The 23,390-nt window shown below is 49.1% G+C and overlaps 1 protein-coding gene across 4 annotated transcripts in view; it reads left to right on the forward strand.

The window, feature by feature from the left end:
- Positions 1–23,390, forward strand: part of ASAP2 (ArfGAP with SH3 domain, ankyrin repeat and PH domain 2) — a 170,072-nt gene that overhangs the window by 92,291 nt on the left and 54,391 nt on the right. For 2 of the 4 annotated variants that reach the window (XM_045979582.1, XM_045979584.1), the window contains exons 4-10: positions 3,247–3,321; positions 5,030–5,079; positions 7,350–7,479; positions 11,817–11,902; positions 18,370–18,445; positions 18,711–18,797; positions 19,651–19,659. In XM_045979582.1, coding sequence (XP_045835538.1) covers positions 3,247–3,321; positions 5,030–5,079; positions 7,350–7,479; positions 11,817–11,902; positions 18,370–18,445; positions 18,711–18,797; positions 19,651–19,659 — 513 coding nt within the window. The remainder of the gene's footprint in view (positions 1–3,246; positions 3,322–5,029; positions 5,080–7,349; positions 7,480–11,816; positions 11,903–18,369; positions 18,446–18,710; positions 18,798–19,650; positions 19,660–23,390) is intronic. The other 2 variants (XM_045979583.1, XM_045979585.1) reach the window with 1 other exon arrangement.

Raw genomic sequence — 23,390 nt, forward strand, 5'->3', positions numbered from 1 at the left:
CAGGCTAGAAGTAATTTTCTTTTCTCTGAAATTCCATGGTGGTTTCTCTGTGGTGCTCTGGAGTTCTCACAGGACAGTCTGCTTACTTAATTCTGGGCTTTATCTTTCCTATTAGCCAGTGAGTCCCTGGGGACTGAGGTTCTGTCTAATCCATTTTTGTCTGCTAACCCTCTGTGCCCCTTCAGCTTCATCTCCTGTCACTCCCTAAGGACCCTGTGCGTCTCCTCGGCCGCTGTGGTGGCTGTTGCATCCTGGTCACTGTAGGCTGTGGGCCCCAGCCACAGCATGGAGAGCGAGAGCAGAGCCAGCCAGTTGGGTAGCTGTCGGTGTCCGCTCAACTTTCCCGTTTCACTCTAGATACCAAAGCTTAGTTTATCTCTCCTGGACCTGACTCCTGTCCATCAGTACCTGTGTTCTTACTTGAATTAAACAGAAGATGGTCTTAAACTACATTTTATAAACCAGACTCTGCATTCTTTCCCCTGCTGTAGAGAATCTTGTTTTCCTCACTTATCCATGCGCACACTCATACTTACACAAGCCTCTTGTAACAAACCCACCAGACTTCGTTCTAGTAAGATTTTTCATCTGCAAGCACCTCGTTCTTTTCTCCCCCCAACCTACTGTATAACTGAGTTGTGCTGGTGGCTTTGACGCTCCCCTTGGGGCTGTGTTTGCTGCCCTTTCTTGCACTTGCCTCGTCCAAGATGGCGCCGCGTCGGCTCCTCTCTGGGCAGTGTTCAGGGCCAAACTGACTTGTGCGGGATGAACAGATTAATGAACTCACATGTGCCTTTGCTCTATGATGTTTGCTCTAAAGGTATTAGTGAATCTCTAGAGTCTGTCTCTTAGGTATTAGATGCTCCGAAAAATACTGCAGTATATTGATTTCCTCCATGTTTCTTAAGCACTTGCTCTGGGCCACGTCCTGTGCTAGGTGCCACGGAGAATATAAAATGCGTACGCTCAGAGCTGTCCGTTAGGATAACGGTGTGAGACATGAGATGGGGCAGGACAGGACCTGTCAAGTTCCTGAAGAAATTTTTTAAAAAGAAAATATTGGAGGATTTGGGCGGGAGGGATCACTTCCTGCTGGCAGCTGGATGGGGGGGGGGTTAATGGAGAAGGTGACATCTGGGGAAAGCCTGATGGATGGGAAGGCTTTGGCCGGGTGGGTGCGGGAGGACACTTGGCAGGGTGGAACAGCATGCGCACAAGCAAGGAACAGCAAGGACTTCCACTTGGCTGGATACGAAGATGAAAAGTGGCGAAGGAGGTTGGACTGTGGAGGGTCCCCAGGGCAGGAGTTGGTTTAGCTCTTATCAGGGACACCACCCGGCATGAGTCAGTCGGCATTGCAGGGGAGGGGAGGGGTCAGGCGGAGAGCAGGGCCGGTGGCCAGGAGCCTCCTCCAGAAGAGGGGCTGAGAGACCCACCCGGGAATGTGGCAGCGAGAATGGCACGTGGGGAGTTGGTGGAGAGCAGCTGGTGCGCCGGGCGGAGCAGAGAGGAGCCCGGCAGGGGGCACCTGCCAGAGGCAGCAGGGCTGGCGGGGTGGCAGCCGGGTGGAGCGTGGCAGGCCTCCGGCGGGGCAGGTGTAGAAGGAGACCGGCGTGCTGCAGCCTCTGCACTCGGGCTTCCTCCTGCCACGGTTTACGGCGGAAACCAGGTGTGTTTGCTGTCAGACGTGAATCACCAGCTCGGCCTTCTGCTCGTCACTGTGCCTTCAGTCATCCCTGAGACCTCACCTTAACTCTGCTTCTCAGTGTTCAAAAACCGAACCCTTCCGGCTAATCCTCGCAAGTCCCTGCTGATTCTGTTGGGCCTTGGAGGGCTGCCAGGTGCGTGACCAACATTGAGCTGTGGAAGCCTCGGACCATTGTTACCCAAAAAAGGCATTTCTGTAACAACAGTCACGAATCGATCATTTATGTGGCCGGATTGGTGGTTTGGGGCAGGCATCGCCACACACCTTTGTAGTATTTTTCAAGTCAGTTTCTTCCTCCCATTTTGAGGATTCATATGCCGACTAGTGTATGAAAGTCAGATCCCCTGTTGCCTGAAAAATCGGGCCCAGAGTTGGTGTTCCTATTCAAGGTAATTCTACTAAAATTAAAATTTTCCTCTGCTCAGTGGTAAGAATAAATGCACATGGTTCCAGAGTCCTGACTTGCCTTCTCTTGCATAGGCCCGCGATCTAGGTGTGCGTATCGCAAAGTGCACACGTGCCGCAGGGCCCTGGCAGTACCAGCTGGCAGTGGTGTTGACGTAGGCGATGGGCTGAGCTGAGGAGAGGAGAAAGTAGGTCTCAGCTCTGGCCAGGGAGGGACTCCGTGGGCCTCAGAACGTGGGGAGCCGGTGCCCAGTGGTTCCCAGCCACAGCTCGGTGTCTTCGCTTCCCACAGTGGCAGCCAGCGGGGACAGCCTTGTTCGCTGTGAGTGTGCTCTGAGTGTGTGTCAGTCTCGATTCCAGTCCATGTAATCTGTGGTGACAACGTGCTAAGCCTCCATCCCTGGCCTTCGTGCTTCAGGGAGAACAGAGTACCTTGAGACCGTTCCCTCCTTTTCTCATTTTTCTCCTTTTCCAGAGTACCTCAAGACCTCGTTCCCTCCTTTTCTCATTTTTCTCCTTTTCCAGCAACACACACACACACACGTCCCACATACACTCCACACCTCACATGCACAACACGTGCAACACACACTCGTTTCTTTTCCTCTCTCTGAACACTGACTCCTACACGTGTATTCACCAAGAGACGGGGGTCCCCTCGTTCTCTTCTTCGTTCTGAGTTCCCCTGCGGGGGGCTGTTCTGAGGAGGTTGGGGTCTGCGGGCCTGAGACTTCAGTAAAGCATAGCCCAGGATGTTGGAGCTGTGAGCGAGAGAGGGAGTGTGTGTTTGTGATTGTATTCGGTCTCTTTAAAGCGGTTCTGCCATCGCTGGTTTTGAAATAGTTTTTCTTCATTGTAACGATGATCTTTTTTGCAAACTTCATAGTTTAATAGTAGAAGGCTTTTACTGTTGTGAAGAGTAGACAGACACAGACTTTCTGAGAGTTATGTTTCTATTTGCAAGGTGAGACCGCCACGAGGAGCGGACCGTAGGAATGAATAAGGCTGGGGCGCTCGCACCGGCCGGGTTCTCAGGGAAGGTTGATTATTACCAGATGTTCTCTAGCATCTTGCTGTCCTTTCTTCAGATTAAAAAGGACATCAAATAAGAATTTTGTTTGTTTGCTTTTTAGATTCAGAATATGAACAACATCATCTCCTTCCCTCTGGACAGTTTGCTGAAGGGGGACCTGAAAGGAGTGAAAGGGGTAAGCCGTCCAGGACCCAGCTCCCCGGGGACAGTCCTTGGGGGAGGTAGAGTCGCGGTCATGCCCGCCTGTCCAGGCACAACACACATGCGCCTTCCTACTGGATGGCAGGATGGCTGCTTGCTGCCTCAGTTTCCCTCATTTTGCTACGTTGGCACCACCTTTCAGCCATACTGCTGGTGACCCATGGCCTTTCTGGTCATCCTGCTGGTGCTGTAAACTTGCGAAGGGCAGGAGGGCGGGACGGGAAAGAAGCTCCTTTGGAGCCCATGAGTGGTTTTCACCCTCTGTCAGCTGAATGGAGAAGCCTGTGCAGGGAAGGGTGGTTTTCTGGCCGGTGTGTCGCTGGTTGACCGCTGGGCAGAAGAGGGTCCTTGCAAGGATGTAGTTTCCCAGCAGGAAACTCTGCACCAGTACGGCTCGAGCCGACTTTATGTTTCTGTCCTCCAAAGGACGTACCTTGTTCAGGGAGTGCCTTGCCACCAGTCCACACCAAAGCTGTGAGTTGTTGCGTGCGCGGGTGAGGAGAGGGCGGCTCGAGTGGGGTCTGTAGCAGACGCCAAGCAGTATCCGCTCCGGCTGGTCACCAGCACAGGCAGACGTGTGATCCGAAGAGCAGGGGATTATGCCCCGGTTCTTAGAGCAGATTCTCTGGTTGGATCTGCACGTGACTCCCAGTCACATCTGGCTCATCTGGAAGCTGAGGCTGGCCAGTCTCTGCGACCTCTGCAGGGGCCTCTCAGTATTTCGCTCCCAGAGCCTGTTGTGCAGGGCACCGGGCCTGGCGCGCCGTAAGGACACCGAGGAACATTCCCCATCGTCCTGGGCCAGGGTCCTAGAGAACAGGTCTGTTGAGTTAGCCGATGGGGTAGGAGGGCAGGGCGCATAAAGCAGAGAGACACACATGCGGGTGGGGGGAAGCATGATGGGGCGCTGCTTCTGAGGCTTTTAGTATGGCTTGAAGCCTTGAGTCCGGGGCGGGAGTGGGAGATGAGTCCAGGGTGGGGAAGACTAGTTCCTGGAAGGCCCCAGATGCTGGGCTGCGAGCTTCGGCCTTGTCGTAAGGTCAGTGAAGAGCCAAAAAATAAAAAATAACCCCCCCCGCCCAAATGAGATTCTTTCTTACAAAAGAACCCTGTTAAAGGGCACATACATAGGTAGGAACCACTTGATAGAATTCCAGTGGCTCAGTACATGATTTTGAGCCAGGCTCTATCAGAGCGTATGAGGTCCCAAGTTCCAGATCGAAGAGTGGAATTGGGAGACCCCAAGAGAAGGTGAAGGGCTTTGATATCGTTGTTGTTGGGCCCAAATCAGGGGTACATCTCTCAGGGGACATTCCCCTGTTCATTGAAAAAGTCAGAATCCCTTTTTTTTTTTTTTTTTTTGTAGAGAGAGGTATTAAAACTCTTGCTGATGAGATGTTTCTCTGGGATGCGTGTAGGTCACACACCATGGGCCGTGGGTTCATATGCCCTGTAGCTGGGCAGCGCGTGCGCGCCGGGGTTCTCCGCTTCCTCTGTGTGCATGTGGCATGCTGCTGGACTCACTCAAAGCCTGAGCTCTAAGTTCTTTATTTTTCATGGGATCGTATACATCATTTATTACAGAAATTAATGCTCCTTTCAAGACTAGTCTAGGAATAAGTAAGTTGTCTTGCCCAGAAGTCAAAATTAGTTCTGTTTAATTTATGCCTCTCTGTTTACAGGATCTGAAAAAGCCTTTTGATAAAGCTTGGAAGGACTATGAAACAAAAATGTGAGTGTTTCCATTTTTTTTAATGCAGGTAATTGGAGATCTTAATTTTAAATGGAGCTTTAATTGCTTGAAGGTATTTTCTAAATAAACCTTTGCCCAGGGAAGAATCCACTTAAACCCGTGTTGCTGGGGTTCATGACGAGGCCAGATGCTTTCACACTCGGCGTCTAAATTCCGCAATGCTGCGGACATCTGCAGACGAGTTTTTCCTGGTCCCTTTTCTGCAGTGTCAAGATGGTTACAGAATGTAATTTTCAGAAAAACTAATTGAAGGACATTAAGGTCAGGTTTTGTTGAGAGATGTTTCTTTCCTTTAAAAAAAAAAAAAAGTTTTCCCCACTTTGTCACTGTTTACGGCGGCAACACCGTTTTTGGACTTCATGTTCCTGGTGATTTGCAAGAGTCATCTGCTTTTGGCTTTGTCTGACTTTCCCTGAAACACCAGTCCTTTGGTGTAGAAAGAGAGAAAAGAGAGATTGTTGCAGCTCCCTGCGTTATTAGCCTTATCTGATGGCTTGGTCTGCTGTAAGAACAGGAAGAAAGGGTCGGTGGGTTCTTGGACGCGCAGCACCATGTCCACTGACGACGGGACCACTCCTGTCGGCTTCAGGCAGTCCTCGGCACACTTTAGATCATAGTTCCTCCTTCCGAGCAGGGGAGGGTTTGGCTCGTTGGGATTGGGTTGGTGATTGTGGGGATAGTGGTTTCAATTACTGTAAATACTTGAGAGACAGAAAATATTTTTAAATGTCTCATGTTTGCTTTGTAATTACTGTGCGTTGGGTAACAATGTAGAGTTTTCTGAGTGGAAATAGAAACTTCAACATGAAGCCATCTGGTAAAGCGAGAGGTGTTAAGAAGAAAGCTGTTCCAGATGTAGCTATAAGTATTTAATTGGACTTGGGATTTGTGGGGGGGTCGGGGGTGTTGTTTTTAAAACCAGCCCTGGGGAACACCTGGGGGGCTCAGTCGGTTAAGCGTCTGCCTTCGGCTCAGGTCATGGTCCCAGGGGCAGGATCACGTCCAGCATCGGGCTCCCTGCTCAGCGGGAACCTGCTTCTTCCCCTCCTGCTGCTCCCCCAGCTTGTGCGCATGTGCTCTCTCTCTCTCTGACAAATACATAAAATCTTTAAAAATAAAATAAAAATAGCCTTGGGGGAAGGATCACAAAGCTCAAGCCCAGGAATACCAAACCTTTCATATTTATCCCCTCCTGGAAATCCTGAATTTCCATGCCCAGATTTCCGTGCTCGGTCGTTTGGCTCCCCAGATTCCAGGTCCGCCCACGGCATGTACTCACAGATGAGCACAGAGAGAGGGTTAGAGTGTCTGAAGGTCTGTTCAAGCCAGAGAAGCTCCTGGGCCCTTAGCATCCTGCCTCTGGTTATGGAGCAGTGCCCTCGACAGGGAAAGGACCGCCATTCCTGCGTTATAGACAGACGCCAGGACTCGGTGGTTCGCTGCTGGTCAGCTAGCGAGAGGGTCGTTGAGCCGGTGCCAGGAGGTGGCTTCCCGTTCAGCCGCTGCCGCTGCCCTCGAATGCCCCCGACAAGATGCTTCTGCGCTTCACCGGACCTGGGAAGCGAGGGGTTTGAAGAGGGTTGTCAGAGAGACTCCTCGTTCCGAAAGAGAAGCTTTGAAAGGAGAATGAGATCAAATTCTGTACAATGAGAACATATGTGGAGCGGGGACAGAATTACTCACAAAATCCCAGAACCTGGGAGTGCGAAAGCGTCAAATAATTCTCGGATAAATTTTTGAAAGTGACTGTTTCACCATTTACGTGCGAGATTTGTTCTACAACGACAAGCACTGTCCTAGTCGAGGCAGAGCCCTGGCAAGGCCTCACTCGGCCAGGAGGCGGGTGGAGAGGAGCACAGAGAACGTGGAGGAGGGAGGGAGTCTCGCGCCCCGCAGCCCCCCTTTGTGCTGCTCAGCGGACACATTGACAGACACACGGACAGACGGATAAAGTGCCACCCTAAAGGAAACCTCTGAGGTGGGGCAGGCTTTCTGTCCTTCTGACCCAGACCCGGCACAGAGTAGGTGCTTAGGAAAGTATTGTTTGAGCCAGTACTCAACAAGAAGGGCAATTTGACACTCTTATGACCAAACTCACTTTCCTTTCCAGTAAGTAAAGAGGCCGTCTGATTTTCAAAAGACTCAGGCACGCTTGTGTTGCAAGCCAGGTGACGGGATCCCTGCAGCTGTGTAGTCTAGAGGGCCCTGCCTGAGGCATCTCAGCTCATCCTCGCTTTTTCCGCCTGCAGCACCAAAATTGAGAAGGAGAAGAAGGAGCATGCCAAGCTGCATGGGATGATTCGCACCGAAATCAGCGGGGCTGAAATCGCCGAAGAGATGGAGAAGGAGCGGCGGCTTTTCCAGCTGCAGATGTGCGAGGTGAGCCCTCCGGGGTGCGGGCCGCGGCTCCCCATGTGCAGGGTGCGCCCGGGGGCGGGCTCTGGCCCGAGATGTGCAGACTTAGAGCGGGCGTGCGGGCTGCAGCTCCAGATGTGCGAGGGGAGCCCCAAAGGTGTGGGCTCTGGCTTCAGATGCGCAAGGTAATAGTGGGGGGGTGTGGGCTGCAGCTCCAGATGTGCGAGGAGAGCCCAAGGGGTGCGGACTCGGGCTCCAGATGTGCAAGGGGAGCCCTGGGGGTGCGGGCGGCAGCTACCGATGTGCAGGGTGAGCCCCAGGGTACCAGGGTTGGGAGGGGTCTGGTGCAGGTTCCAGCAGGTTATGAGTTCTAGGTGGGCTGCAGGCAGCCTGCATTCACCGGCTTGTGAACTCCTCAAGGAGCACACACCTCCTGGAGGCTTCTGACGGCACACCACCGCGTCAGTGGACTCCATTTGCCCCAATTTCTCTTACTGGGGAGCCTGAGTCTCCTGGAGGGTGGGCTGAGCTGAGTCTAACACTAGCCATTAATTAAAGGTAGGGAAGGATCTAAAGAAACGTCCTGTCTGGCCTCCTACACATACCCAGACTCACCTGGCGCCGGTACGTTGTACAGTAGTCTCTCCGTTAGTGTTTTAATGAGGTATCTTGGTGCCCATTATACCACGGAATCCGTGAGGAGGGCCAGGGAGAAGGCAGCTGGAAAACCTGCAGCTGGGCGCTCGTGGTCTGAGAGAGAGAGAGAGAGAGTGAACTACGTTCTACAGGAAGCCAAGTCACCTGCCTGCAAAGTGCTTCCCCCCAGACTCACTCCTCAAGGCAAGAGGCCCTCAGGAGCTCCTCTGGTCGGCTCTGTTCTGCTGCCTGAGCCCTTGTCTCTGGGGAGGGGGGAAGGAAAGGACAGCACTGACGCTTTGGGACGGGTCCCTGCTAGAGGCTGAGGGGTGGAAAATACCAGAAACCCATCCTGAAGGCCTTTGCTTCCAGCCTTTTCATGCCTTGCTTGTGGGTCTTTCTAAAAAACTCCTCTGAAACCACGCCCATCTCTGCCTGAGGGTTCGCTCACCTGGCAGTGGCGGTGAAGCCCCTTGAGCTTGATGCGCATGTGCGAGGCGGACTTCAGCTTTCCACGTGCACAGTGTGGGGATGACCATGACAGGTCCTGAAACGGACCCAGCTCTCAGTTCCCCAGGAGCAGGCAGCAGCAGAGCTAAGCCACACGGCACTTTCGGACTTCAGAATGTTTGTTGATTGCGGAGGGAGTCTAGCTTTTAGAAGTGTCTATCTTAGGAGTCTAAGTGACTTTTTATTCCCAGAGCGATCTCTTAACTGGTCCGTGGAGTAGAACCAGTCACAGGATGGAGGATGGGCTATTAGCCTGACGGCCTCTCCAGCTCTCTTCTTTTCTGTTTGCATGGAATTTCTCTTTCAGCCTGTGTGTATCTGTGACTCTAAAGTGTGTTTCCTGTAGACAGTGTTTTTTACATCTAGTCTGACAATCTCTGCCTTTTGATGGGATTGTTTCAAGTCTGATGTTGCTATTGATGTGGTTGCATTTATGTGAGCCTGCAGTCTGTTGTTGTTTTAGGTCTCTTGTCGTCTTTGTTCCTTTGTTCTTCCTTTGCTTTTTTTTTTAAGTGAATATTTAGAAAGTTAACTAAGCTCCCATTCTTACTGTAGAGAGGAGAGTGGATATTTTTAGATCCACGTTGTTTTGCAAACAGACCTCATAGGTAACAATACCTGCCTGGCCCATTTCACACGGTGTTAGAGGAATCAGCCCAGAGATCTGAGATGGGATGGAAAGTTGCTGTCTGTTACACAAATATTAGGTATTGTTTTGTATAATTGCAGTAAAATTACGTAGCGGTATTTTACAAAGAATGGGTTTGGAACAGGTGTGTATATGTATGTTATGTTCAGGTTATGCTCTCTTTTTTTTGGCTGGTAAGGAGGAAGCACATTTGCTTAAACTCTGCAAAAGACTGCTTGTTGAAAAACGTCTAGTGAATTGTGAAATTCAATTAGTGTGTCTTTGAAGTACGGGGTGAAGTGAGGGGTGCCACGCTGTTTGCTGTGCTGTGCCCCAGACAAGTCACCTTTCCCCTCCGGGTCCAGGTGAACGCATCCTGTGCACTGGTGAAATAGTCTGTTGTGCTGGCAAGGTACTGTCTAGCGGCTGGCTCTCAGTCACACGCCTGCTGGGCCAGCCCCACCCCCCCCCAGGGGTGCAGGGGGTGAGGAGGTTGGGGCCTCAGGGGTGCTGAGCCTCGGAGCTCTGGCAGTTCGCCTGACGTGTGCAGAAGCAGTGGCGGAGTCGCCAGAGGAGAACGCGTCCCGTGAAGGACGGCCGCGTGGGCCAGGCAGAAGTGGGCTGGGATGTGCTGTCCTCAGGGGAAGGAGGAACACTTGAGAAGCAGCCCCGCACCCCCCCCCCCCCCCCCCAAGAATCTGACATCTCAGAGTGAATAGATGGCTGAACTTGATCGTGGTAAATTGTTCAACCAGTTCCTCACATGGAACGTCTCAAGGTTCATAAATGCTTGCCATCGTTTAGGTGTTTAAAATTTTAGTTGCTCAAAATCAAATCTAGAAGGATGGCTTTCAGGTGTTTATTTTAAATGCAAAACGAGTTTTTTAGAGAAATTCAGCGTGCCCTAATAAATAGGTAGGTCAGAGCATCTGTGCATGGGGAATGTATGAGAGATTCTGTTGTTTTTCTATGATTACAAAAATAGGCTCTTTTAAAAATTAGTCTATATATATGAAGTTAAAAATCACCCCAAATTTTACTCACCAGAAGATAAGTGCTTTGACATCTTTCATATATTCCTCTGTACCTTCATAAAAATAATTTGTATAAACAGGATTGTTCTCTACTGGTGCTTTGTAACCTGATTATTTTGACTCACTCGTATGTCATGGCATTCTCGGTGCCGGAAAGTCTCTGCTTTATTGGCTTCATGGCTACATAGCAATTTTTGTGTGTGGCTGAACCATACTTTAATTTTCCATTCATTACATTTGGGTTGCCATTTGTTACTTTTACAAACAAGTCTGCACCGAACCTTGTTTTCTAATCATCTTTGTAAACTTTTACAATTATCCTCTTGGAGAATAAGTTGCCATAAGTAGAATTTCTGTGTCAAAAGGTCTACATTTTTTTTTTTAAAGATTTTATTTTATTTATTTGACAGACAGAAATCACAAGTAGGCAGAGAGGCAGGCAGAGAGAGAGAGAGGAGGAAGCAGGCTCCCCGCTGAGCGGAGAGCCCAATGTGGGGCTCGATCCCAGGACCCTGAGATCATGACCTGAGCCGAAGGCAGAGGCTTTAACCACTGAGCCACCCAGGCGCCCCAAAAGGTCTACATTTTAAGTTTTGACTTAAACGTAAGTCAAAGTGAACTATCTTATTAACCACTTAAGCATTTTGAGACTTTGCCAAGCATCTTATTCAGTTAATAGTGAGTAAGCGTCAGACCGAGGGAAGGAGAACACGTAAAGGCGCTTGATGTAGGAAAAGCAGATTTTGTTGTTGACTGCCTCGGAACAGCTTCCTCACTCTGGCTGAACTCCGTGACTTGACCGTGAGCTTCCCAGGTTATGGCTGCGAAGCCTGTGTGGTCAGCAGGGGTGGCCGCTCTTCCGGAGGCATCCAGTCTTGGGGATGACATGTTCTTGGAGTTCTTTATGCCACTTCCTGACAGAGAAGGGGCCAGGGAATTTATGGAGCCTTTGTTCTGTAAAGCTTGAGCAAAGAACAAATGGATTTCTTGAGGCTGGTTTTGTAGATTCCTGGGACTTCCTGATATTTTAGTGATCATCCCTGAATTCTCCAAGTTACAAATGGCTTTCGCTCATTTTGATTTAAAAAAATTTCGTTTTTATAACAATCCCATTTTCTGCAGTGCCAGGATTAGAGATGTGGTGACAAGAGTCTCAACTACTGAACAGTGTGGCAGTTAGTGTTGCAGACCATGACCTGCCCGGAGAAGGGGCAGCGGGTGGGGCAGAAGGATGCGGACAGAAAGAGCCCGTTCACTCCAACCATCTGCCTTCTTTGTGCAGCTCCAAGAAAATTTGCTCTAGTGGGTTAAGATCCAGCGTCTTACTATTAGGAGTTCTTGGTGCCTTGAGTTAAATATTTAATGACCTGGATGTCAGATATTTCATTTGGCACCAAACTGAGAAAAATGTGTAGTTTCTGGTGTTTCAGAAAATACTCACCACCTGCCGTGACCTCTCCCCACAGTGAAAGCTGAATGAGAAGCAGAGAAGCCGATCTCCGCTCAGAAGCCTGTTCTGGGTCTGACATACCCTTTTGTGTTTTTCTTAACAGTATCTGCTGAAGGTCAATGAAATTAAGATTAAAAAGGGAGTGGATTTACTTCAGAATCTGATCAAATATTTTCATGCCCAGTGCAAGTAAGTTCTTTTTCTTTGTTGTGATGTTATTTCAGCTGTTTGTCTTTATGGCCACTTCTGGTAGATAATACAGTGTCGGATTGGGGAAAATAAATACTCCTTTAAAACTCTCCTAAAATGCAGTACTAACACATGCTATTAACACGGCGACCCTTGGAAAAACATGTCAGACGGAAGAAGTCAGACACAAAAGGCCATATCCTGTAGGTTTTTATTTACTTGGGAGATCAGGAATAAGCAGATCTATAGATGAGTGATTGCCAGAGCTTAGGGGGAGTGGGGAATTACTGCTCATTGGGGTAGTGAAAATGTTCTGGAATGAGACGGTGCTGATGATTGCACAATGTTGTTGATATACTAAAACCGCTGAATTGTACACTTGAAAAGGACAAGTTTTGTGGTTTAAGAATCTTTCTCACTAAACAATAAAAGTAAGCAATATAAAAATCCTGTCGTATTTATCGGATGTACTTACTTTGCTCTTTTTTGCAGAGGGACATACTGTTTGATCTAACACATGATTCACAGATGGCTTTTGTTTGCAAGGAATTAGATGGGGTTATTGCAGTATATTAAATCAAAGAAATACTTCCACATATGTATATTTTTAAAGATTTTATTTATTTGAGGGAGAGGGAGGAGGGACAAAGGGAGAGGGAAAAGCAGACTCCTGGCTGAGCAGGGAGCCCAAGCTGGGGTCGATCCCACGCCCCTGGGATCATGGCCCAAGCTGAGGGCAGACGCTTAAGCAACTGAGCCACCCAGGTGCCCCGATATATTATTTATCCTATAAAGCAAGTGATAATGCTGAGCTAAAGAGGCTGAATGTGATAGAGGAGAAGCTTCCATGTTTGGGGCTGCCTCACGTACTCAGCTTGGCCAGCACGTGGGCCCTATACAGCCTGACCCTCGTCGTGCCACGCTCGCTTGGTTGCTTGCTCCCCCCACTTCTGCCTGAACGCCAGTCATTACACAGACCGGCCCCTGGCTCACCTCTCGCTTGCCGAGCGGGTGCCGTGTGTCTGGCACCATCCTGGATGCCGGAGATAAAAAGAATGTACATCACAGACATAGTCCCTGCTCGAATCAGGTAGGTAGGTGGGCTTAAGCAATAGGTTTATGATTGCACATTTGAAACGTGTTCGGAAGTGTTAGAATCTAAGAAAGAATAGAAGAGAAGGACCTGATTGAGATCAAGATTGAGGGCAGACACAGGATTTTTCTTCTTTCTTTTTTTCTCTTCCTGCTGTGTTCTCCAGCCTCCAGACATAGTACCTAGCACATAGTAGGTACTCAAATACATTTTGAACTAGCCGCACGCCTCTTTGAGGAGACATGTTTTTGGAGATCTAAAGGTTCTAGCATATAAGGAGTCGGGGAAGAACATTCCAGGCAAAGTCTAGATCTCGAGGCAGGAAAAAGCCCAACGTGACACAAGCATAATGAGTGAGGGGGAGGGTAGTGCGACTTGAAACCGGACGGGAAGGCAAAAATGTGGACAGCCTTAGGAGCCTTGTGAAGGGTTTTAGATTTTATTCTGAGTGTATTAGGAAGCTCTCAAAAGTTTTAAGCAGGGGATTCATTGAGCGGATATTGAGCTCCTGCTACGTGCCAGGCACTATTTGAGGTTCTCATGGTCCTTCGTGCGCATGAACCTTCGGTTGTGATGGCGTGGATAAGCAGTAAATGCCGGGGAACATATGTAACAGTTCTAGGGAGCGGGCATGGCTGCGAACAGGTGGAACAGTGCCATGGGAGGAGAGAGGGCAGATTGGATGGGAAACATCTGGGAGGACTTCTCAGTTCCATTCCTGTTGTCATAAGGGACAAAGATGAGGGGTGTGGGCGATCCCTTAAGGACACAGTCCTGCCCCGGCGCCATCCGGGAACAGTGCTGTCTTGGCCTAGACTGCTGACAAAGCCAGCTGTTGAGAAATCCTTGGAGGTTGGATTGCCCCACCTGTCTGTCACTTGTCCCCAAACAGGCTGTGTCCCACGCTGCTGTACTGTCGCGCACAGCTCTCTTTGCTAGAATGTCGCCCTGCTCCCTTTGTGCCTCCCCCCAGCTTCTGGTCGTCCCTAAGACCTAACTACTGCTCCTTTGAAGTCGCCCGGTCTTCCCCTGCCGGAATTACTTCTCTTCCTTCGGCATCATCACTATACCCGCTCTGTATCTCCAGGATGGCGTCTTTCACACTGTCGTGTCTCCCACCAAACTGGGTCTTCTCTGTGGAATGAGGCCATGACCCTGATCTGTTTCATCTTCAGTGCGTGGTACATGTAGCTGGCACAGAGTTGTAGCGGCGAGTTGCACTGTTGAACTCAGCTCGACTTTGGGGTTTGTAATGCAGCATGGGTGACTGCGTCTGTGGAGCAGCTGCGGTCCGGCAGCGAAGGGAGCTGTGCCGCGTGGTTCGCCCCGGCGTAGAGGAAGGGCTCCGGGCTTGGAGGAGGAGTCGTGGAGGATGGAGAAAGACCCCTAATTTGTAGAATTTCTGAGACGAACTATTTTATAGAGACTCAAAATCCTAACTTTGTGATCACCATGCAGATGACTTCTTCGGTTCTCATGCTTGTAACCTCGTGTGAGGCAGATTAGGAAGTGGGTCGCTTCCTTGCTAATATTTTATTTCTAAGATACTATTCTGGGATTTCCTTTTTTCTCTTTATTTTGCCCAAACTGATCCGTTGGGTAGCAACAGACTACTTCTGGAAAAGTGAACTAGTTGGCCTTTTATGGGCATGAGCTCAGTAACCTTTAAAAACGATGAATCTTCTCTTACTTCCTGTGTGTGTGTGTGTGTGTGTGTGTGTGTGCGCGCTGCCTGTTCTTCAGCTCACTTGCACAGCTTTGACTTTCCTCATTCCCAGTCTGGGGGATAAAATGCAGAGCTGGAGTGACTCAGCCATTGGACAAAGGACCATGAGGCCGTGCATTGTTTGTTCTGGGAGCTCCTGCGTGTTCCCCAGTTAGCGTTCCCAGTCTCCTGTCCTCACCCCACGTGGGCGCTGTGCGCCGATGACCCTGGGGTAGCCTGCGTGGCCACCACCCGTTCTCCCACGCCGCTGTCTCTGCAGGTATGAAGAGACCTCTTGGTGTAGACTAGACTCTGGAGTCATGTTTGGTGGTCACCCTTAGAACCGCCTAGATATCTATTTTATTCATTTTTGCTTTTCACTTTCAGTGTTCTTGAAGTATTTTCACGTTCTTTGTTCTTTATTTCACTTAAAGAAAGAAGTTGCATCTCTGCCTAGCTCCTGGAATAGCCTTAAAATCTGTCTTATTAGCCTTTGCTGCTGAAGGTTGAGGCTTTTCTTCCCTAATGGAGTCTAGAAGTAGGGCAGTCTCTAAAAGGATAATAAAACAAAAGCAGCCGTGTTCTAAATAGTGGTGACGAATGTTGAGTTCACCTGTTCTTTGAGCTGTTACCCGCTGAGAACCACGCTGACCAGCTGTTGCCTGGTGTACCTGGGATATGCCGTTGAATGAGACACAGGCTGGGGGTGCAAAGGACAGGTGGGTCTTGGGCCATGAGGAAGGGGTTCTCTCATGAAGCCTGTAGCTGGAGGGAGAGGCCACCCTGCTTGGTGGGAACTTGAAGACTGAATCTCAGTGGGCTTGTTTTAAAGGCTTGAGAGTTTGGTCAGGCTGGGGAGAAAACATTTAATAAAAAACAAAATTGATATTTAGTAATATTGATGGTAAGCATTGATTGAAGCGTGGGAAAGTGTTAATGGTTCAACCCTGAAAAATGTGCCAGTTTGTACTTAGAAATGTCACAGTGGGGGTGACCATGGGGCCGGGGGGGCTCAGCTGACTAAGTGTCTGCCTTTGGCTCAGGTCACGATCTCAGGGTTCTGGAATCAAGCTCCACGTCGGGCTTCCTGCTCGGCGCGGGGGTCTGCTGCTCTCTCTCTCTCTGCCCTTCCCCCCGACTTGTTCTCTCTTTCTCTTTTAATAAAGAAAATCTGCTTTAAAAAGGGGGAAAAAAGGGAAAGGTCAGAGTGATGGGGCATCTTACTGGCTCAGTTGGTAGAGTATGTGCTCTCAATCTCGAGGTTGTGAGTTCGAGCCCCATGTTGGATATAGAGAATAAAATTTAAATTAAAAAAATAAAAAAATAAAATTAAAAATTAAAATTAAAAAAAAATGTCACAGTGGTAATAGCCAACAAAGCGGTGACAGAGCCCCTTTCTTTGAAACTTTCTCTAAGGCCTGAAACTCCTTTCCTGAGGGAGGGCATACCTAGGTGCCAAAGCATGCCTTAAAAAGGAGGGTGCGTGGGGCGCCTGGATGGCTTAGTTAAGTGTCTGACTCTTGATTTTGGCTCAGGTCATAATCTCAGGGTCTCAGAGGTCAGAAGACAGTGGACACAGAGCCCTGGAGAAGTCACTGTTGCCGTATCCCAAGCATATTCCATGTTCAGGAAAAAAGCGTTAGGTAAAATTTAGGGATGAGAATATAAAGTAAAGAGTTATGCATATATCTAAAAATAAGGTTTGAACATTCTCATAGTGCAGGTTCTGTGATTCCTCATGCGTGGCTAGTAATGGTTCAGAACCCACATCCTGTGTGTATATTTCCCTCTTCCTTCCTCCTTGGAATTACTGTATTCAGTGTCGTGCCACATTACCCTCACAGCCCTGTCTGTTCCTTGCATACTTCACCTGGGAAGGTCCCGCAGGACCCTTGCTGAATTTCAGAGTTGGTAAACGTCACCTCACATGAGCACGTGAGAGACCCAGATCACATTTTGAAGATCATCTCCTTCCAGTTACCTGGCTGAAGTTGGAGACTCCTTCCTTCCTTCATTAATTTATGTTTTCATTCAACAAATACCATGTGCTTGAAATGTGCCAGGCTTTGTGGGTACCATGTCCTCACCCTCCTAGAACTTTGGACCCAAGGGAGGATGGGTATATTTTAAATAATCACCCTAATGACTACATAATGCTAGTTGTGCTAAGGGTTTTTGTGTGTGTGTTTTTTAAAAGATCTTATTTATTTATTTGAGGGAGAGATTCAGTGAGAGAGAGCAGGAGAAGGGAGAAGGTCAGAGGGAGAAGCAGACTCCCCGGGGAGCCGGGATCCTGACGCAGGACTCCATCCTGGGACTCCGGGATCATGACCTGAGACGAAGGCAGCTGCCCAACCAACTGAGCCACCCAGGTGCCCTGTGCTAAGGGTTTTGAAGCAAGAGACAGTGCTCTGAGGCATTATAGCAAGGAGACTTCTTTTAAGAGGTCATGGAACCCTCACTAACAAAGTGATAGCTAACTTAAAGTTTGAAGAGTGGGTGGGAATAATCTAGGCAAAACAGAAGATATCTGCAAAACTGAAATAGCATATGCAAAGGGCCTGAGGCAGGAAGGATCTGATGGCCATTGACAGAAGGCTGTTACCTCTGGAATCTAGTGAATGAAAGGGGCAAATGGTGCTACCTGAAGCTTGGGGACATAGAAGCTTGGGGACATAGATTTGGCTGAAGCCAAATCATACAGGCATAACAGGCCTTGTTATGTTTTGAACTTTGCTCTGAGCTTATGGGAAAGTTTTCTGCATTCCCCTCAGAAGGTTCTATGGCATGCATCAGAGGCAGTGCTGAGAACATCAACCCGCCATTGGTGCAGGGAAACTTGTCTAGCTCCTCTTATATTTCCTGCATCACTTATTATAAATGACTTCACAAGCATGGAGTTCTGAGCTTTAAAAAGTTTCCCTTTGACGGCACCTGGGTGGCTCAGTGGGTTAAGCCTCTGCCTTTGGCTCAGGTCATGATCTCAGGGTCCTGGGATCGAGTCCCACATCGGGCTCTCTGCTCAGCAGGGAACCTGTTCCTCCCCTCTCTCTCTCTGCCTGCCTGCCTACTTGTGATCTCTCTCTGTCAAATAAATAAATAAAATCTTAAAAAAAAAAAAAGTTTCCTTTTGATATGTGATCTCACGTTCTCCAGCCACGTTTCCCTACTCTATAGATGGGGTGTGGCCATTCACCTGCATCAGACTCGCTTTGTTTTGGGGGTTTTTTGTTTTTTTGTTTTTTCCCCCCTCCGCCTTCTCTTTTCCACTTAGCTGTTGACTGTCCGGGAAGGTTTCTTAGTGTCTAGTTCTTACTTACGTCCCATGCTTTTCTGACCTCAGACTTTTCCATTCCCAAACCAGAGCCCTCACTGCCTTTTGTCAGTAGGTGCCTGCTTCCCATTATACACTGAAAATTTAGGGCTCTTTTCATATGGGTCAAGAGTAATTATAAACACTTACGCTTACTTTTCTGTCACTTCTTGCCGATTTAAGTGTCATTTTGTTCTTTGTTTGCCTGATATTTTGAAGTTTGGTTCACACAGTCTTTTCCTCCAGGAATTACATCATGACTTCACTCACTTTCTTTTAAACGAGTGTTTTCTCCATGTAGTAGAATCGTTTCCTCTTTTATGGAACACTATCTCTGTCTCTTTTTTTCCTCTTAGTTTTTTCCAGGATGGACTGAAAGCAGTTGAGAGCCTCAAGCCTTCCATTGAGACACTTTCAACAGACCTTCACACAGTAAGCGGCTTCCCTCCCACAGAAATGAGTGTTGAAACAGTTTTTATGCAACGAATGCTTTGATTTAAACGTTGCTTCTGTATGATCCCATGTTTGCAAGCTGACAGTCGGGTGGTGCCCCGTGGACGCTGGAGTCCCGGTGGCGGTCTCTGTCCTGGCTGGGGAGGGGAGGGAGGCGTATGTTGCATTTCTGTGGCCACGCCCTGTGACCTCCAGCACCTCCCTGCACCTCAGCCTGCTTCTCTCTTTGTTTTGTTTTTTAAAGATCAAACAGGCCCAGGATGAAGAAAGAAGGCAGCTGATACAGCTTCGAGATATTCTGAAATCAGCTTTGCAGGTTGAACAGAAAGAGGTGAGGGGATTTAATTTTGAAAGATGGCTCTTGTATACCTGTGTCTTGGAGGCTTTGGGACAGAGGAATGTGACATTCAGGTCCTCCAGGAGCTCACGGTCCACTCTGGGGCTCTATTGGGCCAGCACCAAGTGTTTGGTTTGCTTCTTAAGTTTGGTTTTCTGAAACCCATCTTTTTAGATCTGTTTATTTCATGGGGTGAGTGTTTGTTTACTGGAGACCCAGCCTTCATGGCGGTGTATAACCCCTTCTCTGCTCTCTAGTCTTAGATGAGCAGCTCTCAACATCTCTGTTATATAGATACTCGGTATCAATGCTGTTGATTTTCTGCCTGGAACTTTCTGATTTCCGTGGCCCTGTATATGTGGCCACAGCCCACATGGGCATCACCAGGTACCGGGTGACCAACCGCATCCCCAGCCCTGAGATCCCGCTCTGTAAAACATGGGGACCTAGACGCTCTTACAGTGGCATTTCCATGAGCAGGAGCCCTCAGTTTCTCTGGGATCATCTCTTTCCTATAATCCCTTTCGTGCATGCTGACACAGTCACGGTGACAGTGTTTTGGAGGATTTTTAAAAACATGTTAAAAAGTAAATTTTTAAGGTAATTCTATGATCTGTTTAACTGCAGGGTGGATATTATAATATGAAATTTAACATAATCCCCTTCCTTGTACATCAAGGAGTGTATCTAAATGTATAGCTAGTTGATTTCAGATAAATAATGATCAAACTACTTAGCAGAGCGCGAGATTCACGATGGGCAGTTTGGCATGCTCAATTTTAAGTTCCTGTACTATAACTGAATATTGTTGTTTCTCTCCCAAATGCATTTACCTTTGTGACCGAAGTCTAGGAGAGTAAGTAGTTCAGCATTTTAATCAATTGGAGAGTTTTGCATGCTTTCTTCATGAATTTAAATTACTTCCTTCCATGCATACATTAATAGCCAGTAGCACTTTTAATTTTAACCCTTTCTCTGGGTTTTATTAAAGGGTAAAGAATTGGGATTCACAGATACTACTGAATGGAAAATTTCCAGGCTTGAGGTTTATACATTTGCTGTTGTCCCTTCATGAAAGCGGAGTGACTCACCCCCTCCCTCCCCTTCCGCTGCCTAGCTGGATTCTTCATGTGCTGCTCGGCCATCCGCAGCCCTGCCTCTGGAGACCGCCTCTGCTCACCCCAGACCCGGTGATCTGAGTTCCTGTACTTTCAATCAGGACAGACTCCTTATGGGTTATTGGCTGTATCTTCAAGTGCACAGATGCTTTCTCTCTAGCTAGACCTTGAGCAGCTTGAGGATGCCCTCCTGCCTTCTGTGCCTCGCCGGCCATCGCCTTGTGGGACCATATTGCTCATTGACTAGGCTTTCGGTAGACATGGGTCAGCTAAGTGAGGTTGGCAGATCGAGGTCGTATGCGAGTGCTTGAAATTACCCATGGGATGGTGGCTTCCTCCCAGTCTGGAGAATATAGATTCTGACACTTTGATGTTCTCAAACGTGGGCGAAAAGCAGAAAGATAAAAAGGAGAAAGATCTTGGAGTATGGAGAAAATAGTGGCTTAGGTGTGACTAGAAGCGTTGATGCTAGGTGTGGGAGCCCCAACCCTGTCAGAGCAGCCGGCTCCCTAGCCCAGCTCTTGGGGGTGCTGAGAGCTGCTCTGGTCTGAAAAGGAACATCAAACCCACAAAGCCAAGCTCAGGCTTATAATAGAGGAGAGCAGAGGCTGGAGTTGAATGGTCCTCTGGGCACAGTACAAAGGCCATGTTTACTTGGGCTGAGCCGAATTAGGAGGTTTGGGGAAACTGCCTGTCATCGGCTGCTGATTTATGGCTTTGCAGAAAAGTGTAGCAAATCCACCAGCACACACCAGACGTCTTTATGGTTTGTGGAGTTCGTGTGTTTTTGTTGACCAGCCCAGCTGCCCAAGACTGCACAGAGGGAATCGTAAGAACTTTCTTTACTGCTCCTCTTCGGCTTTCTTCCCAAAGATGGAACTGTCCAGTCTCCTGCCTGCGGTTGTGTTGTACTGGTTGTTGTATTATGCTCTGCATTGCTTTTTGATGACGGTATTCCATAGATCGGATGGTCTTTGAACACGGGCGCCAGGAAGAAGGAAATGTGGATAAGTGGAATTTAATATATTATTAAAAACATTCTCTGATTGCGGTCCCATCTCTTCCCATTACAGCAAGAATTGACCATTGGGCTCTCTCCTTATTTAGCTCTCATTCCCTTTTCTTGGATTCTCTCTCTCTCAGACTTAGAAAGCTGAAGGTGTTGCTAGTTTTTATTTAACGTTTACAAAATTCTTGCTACTTGATTTCAGTTCACGGGGTGCCTTGGTGGCTCAGTCAGTTAAGCAACTAAAGAATTTCAGTTCATGTGAATTAGGTAACGTGCCCCAGGGAAACTGCACTGATGATTGGTGGGAGCCATTCTCCTGTTTCCTTCCTGCGGATCTCGAACCTCAGTCATGTGGTCTTCGTGAAGAACGTGGCTCTTGTATATGGTGGCTTTGGGCTGCTTTTCTTTGTCGTCCCGTAGCTACATTTTGGGAAGAAGACTGTGCCGTTATGATCCCTGTGCCCCCATACCCCCTGGCATTCGTGTTTTTGGTATTCTTGCTGTCTGTAAAGAAGATTGTGATGTTTGATTTTTGCACTTAATTTTTCAGGCTTATAGAAGAAATAACTGTGTAGTAAATACCTGTATGTGCATCGTAGTTTTAACACCTGGGAAAGTTAGAGCCCTCCAGTACTGCTCATTCTTGCGTGAGCCTCCTCCTGCTTCCCCATCCACAGACGTCCCATCTCAGTGGGGTCCTGTGGGACAGAGTCCACTGCAGTCTGCCAGGTTCTCTGACAAAACCTCATGATGGTGTGTGGCTTCTCTGCCCTTCGCTGTTGAGAACCCAGACTTGTGCCTTTGGCGGGAGGGCTCGGCCTCTGGGAGCCAGTGTTGGTAGGCCCGAGGGCTGAAACCACAATGATGTTCCCACTCTGGACATCTCAGGTGTGGTGTCTCTATGTCAGCTTTAGGCTCCCCACTTTTCTTTCTCTCTGTCTCTCTCTCTTTTTTTTTTTTTTAAGATTTTATTTATTTATTTGAGAGAGGGCAAGCACAAACTGAGGGAGGCACAGAGAGAAGCAGGCTCCCCTCCCCGCTGAGCAGGGAGCCCAGTGTGGGGCTTGAGATCATGACCTGAGCCGAAGGCAGAGAGGCTTAACCGACTGAGCCACCCAGGCATCCCTGTGTTCCCACTTGTCAAGTGTCCCTGTCTGGTGGGGATGTGTTTGAACAGTATGTGCTGTCCAGGGAGCAGAGATCCGTGACGGCCAGAATTCGCTTCTGGCTAGGGCTTTTCGGGTCTAGGCTCGAGTTCCTTATCATGCCCGAATCTGGCTTTAATCACACCCCTCCGGCCAGGTGTTCACTTCCTTGTCTCTCTGCCAAGCTCCCAGTGGCCCGACTGTCCTTGAGTTCGCCCTGCGTGGAAGACTTGTTCGTTGGTCACACATTCCACTCCTATTTTCTTCTCTCCTCTCTCTCTCTTTTTAAGATTTTGCTCATTTTTGAGAGAGAGCAGTGGAGGGGAGGGAGCGGGAGAGAGCATCTGAAGCTGACTCCGCACTGAGCACGGAGCTTGATGCGGGGGCCTCATCTCACGACCGTGAAACCGCCATCAGAGCCCAAAGGCTCAACTGACTTTGCCACCCAGGTGCCCTCGACTTCTGTTTTCTTAGCATTTACTCTAGGCCAGGTACCACACAGAGTGATAGATAACAGTTCTGGCCTCCTGAAGGCCTCGCAGTCTGGGGGGTAGGGTCAGAAACTTGGGGAGAGCTCCAGGGGCGGGGAGCTCCCAGGACGGGTGTCTCCCCCGTGTGAGAGACGGATGTGTGTGCCGGGCGGCTTCGTGTGAGGGAATGTGGGTTTGGAGGGGATTCAGAGTCCGCAGGGTCCCGGCAGGTGGGGCAGGTGGGGCAGTGCTGACCAGGAAAACTAGCCTGCGAAACTGTCCCGCAGAGCAGAAGAGCATGAATTAACCGTGGGTCTTCACTTCCTACTAGGATGGCGTGGAGCAAGTTACTTGACCCCCCCCACGCCTTGGTCCCTTCTTCTGTGCAGCAGGACTGATACTGTTAGGAGCCATACAACCTCGGAGAGTAGTCACGAGGCCTAGAGCAGAGTCTCTATAAAGCACTGCACACATCATCTTGAGAAGTAGGTTCTAGTTCGTTCGTGCATTTAACGGGGACTGTGCTTGTAGATGCTGAAGAACCCGAGTGAACCCAGAAAACACGTGATTCCCACGCTTGGTGGTTTGCGCAGTGATGGATGTTGGGTGTTGTCTCTGACAGGCCGTCCTTCGCCCATTGACCCTCCTCCCCACCCTGACTTAGGAGCCACCCCACCCCAACCTCCAGTGACTAGCCCCGCTTCTGATCCCCGGCTCTCCCGTTTCCCCGACTGCCTGCCTCCACACGCCACCGCCCATCCCCTCGCGGCATCGGGGTCTGTCTGTGGTTCAGCCGTGCCTGCTTGCCTCATTTCTGGGGTTTTTCGAGGCACTTGATAACTGCG

The sequence above is a fragment of the Meles meles genome, chromosome 15 (genome assembly GCF_922984935.1).
Source record: "Meles meles chromosome 15, mMelMel3.1 paternal haplotype, whole genome shotgun sequence".
Lineage (NCBI taxonomy): Eukaryota > Metazoa > Chordata > Mammalia > Carnivora > Mustelidae > Meles > Meles meles.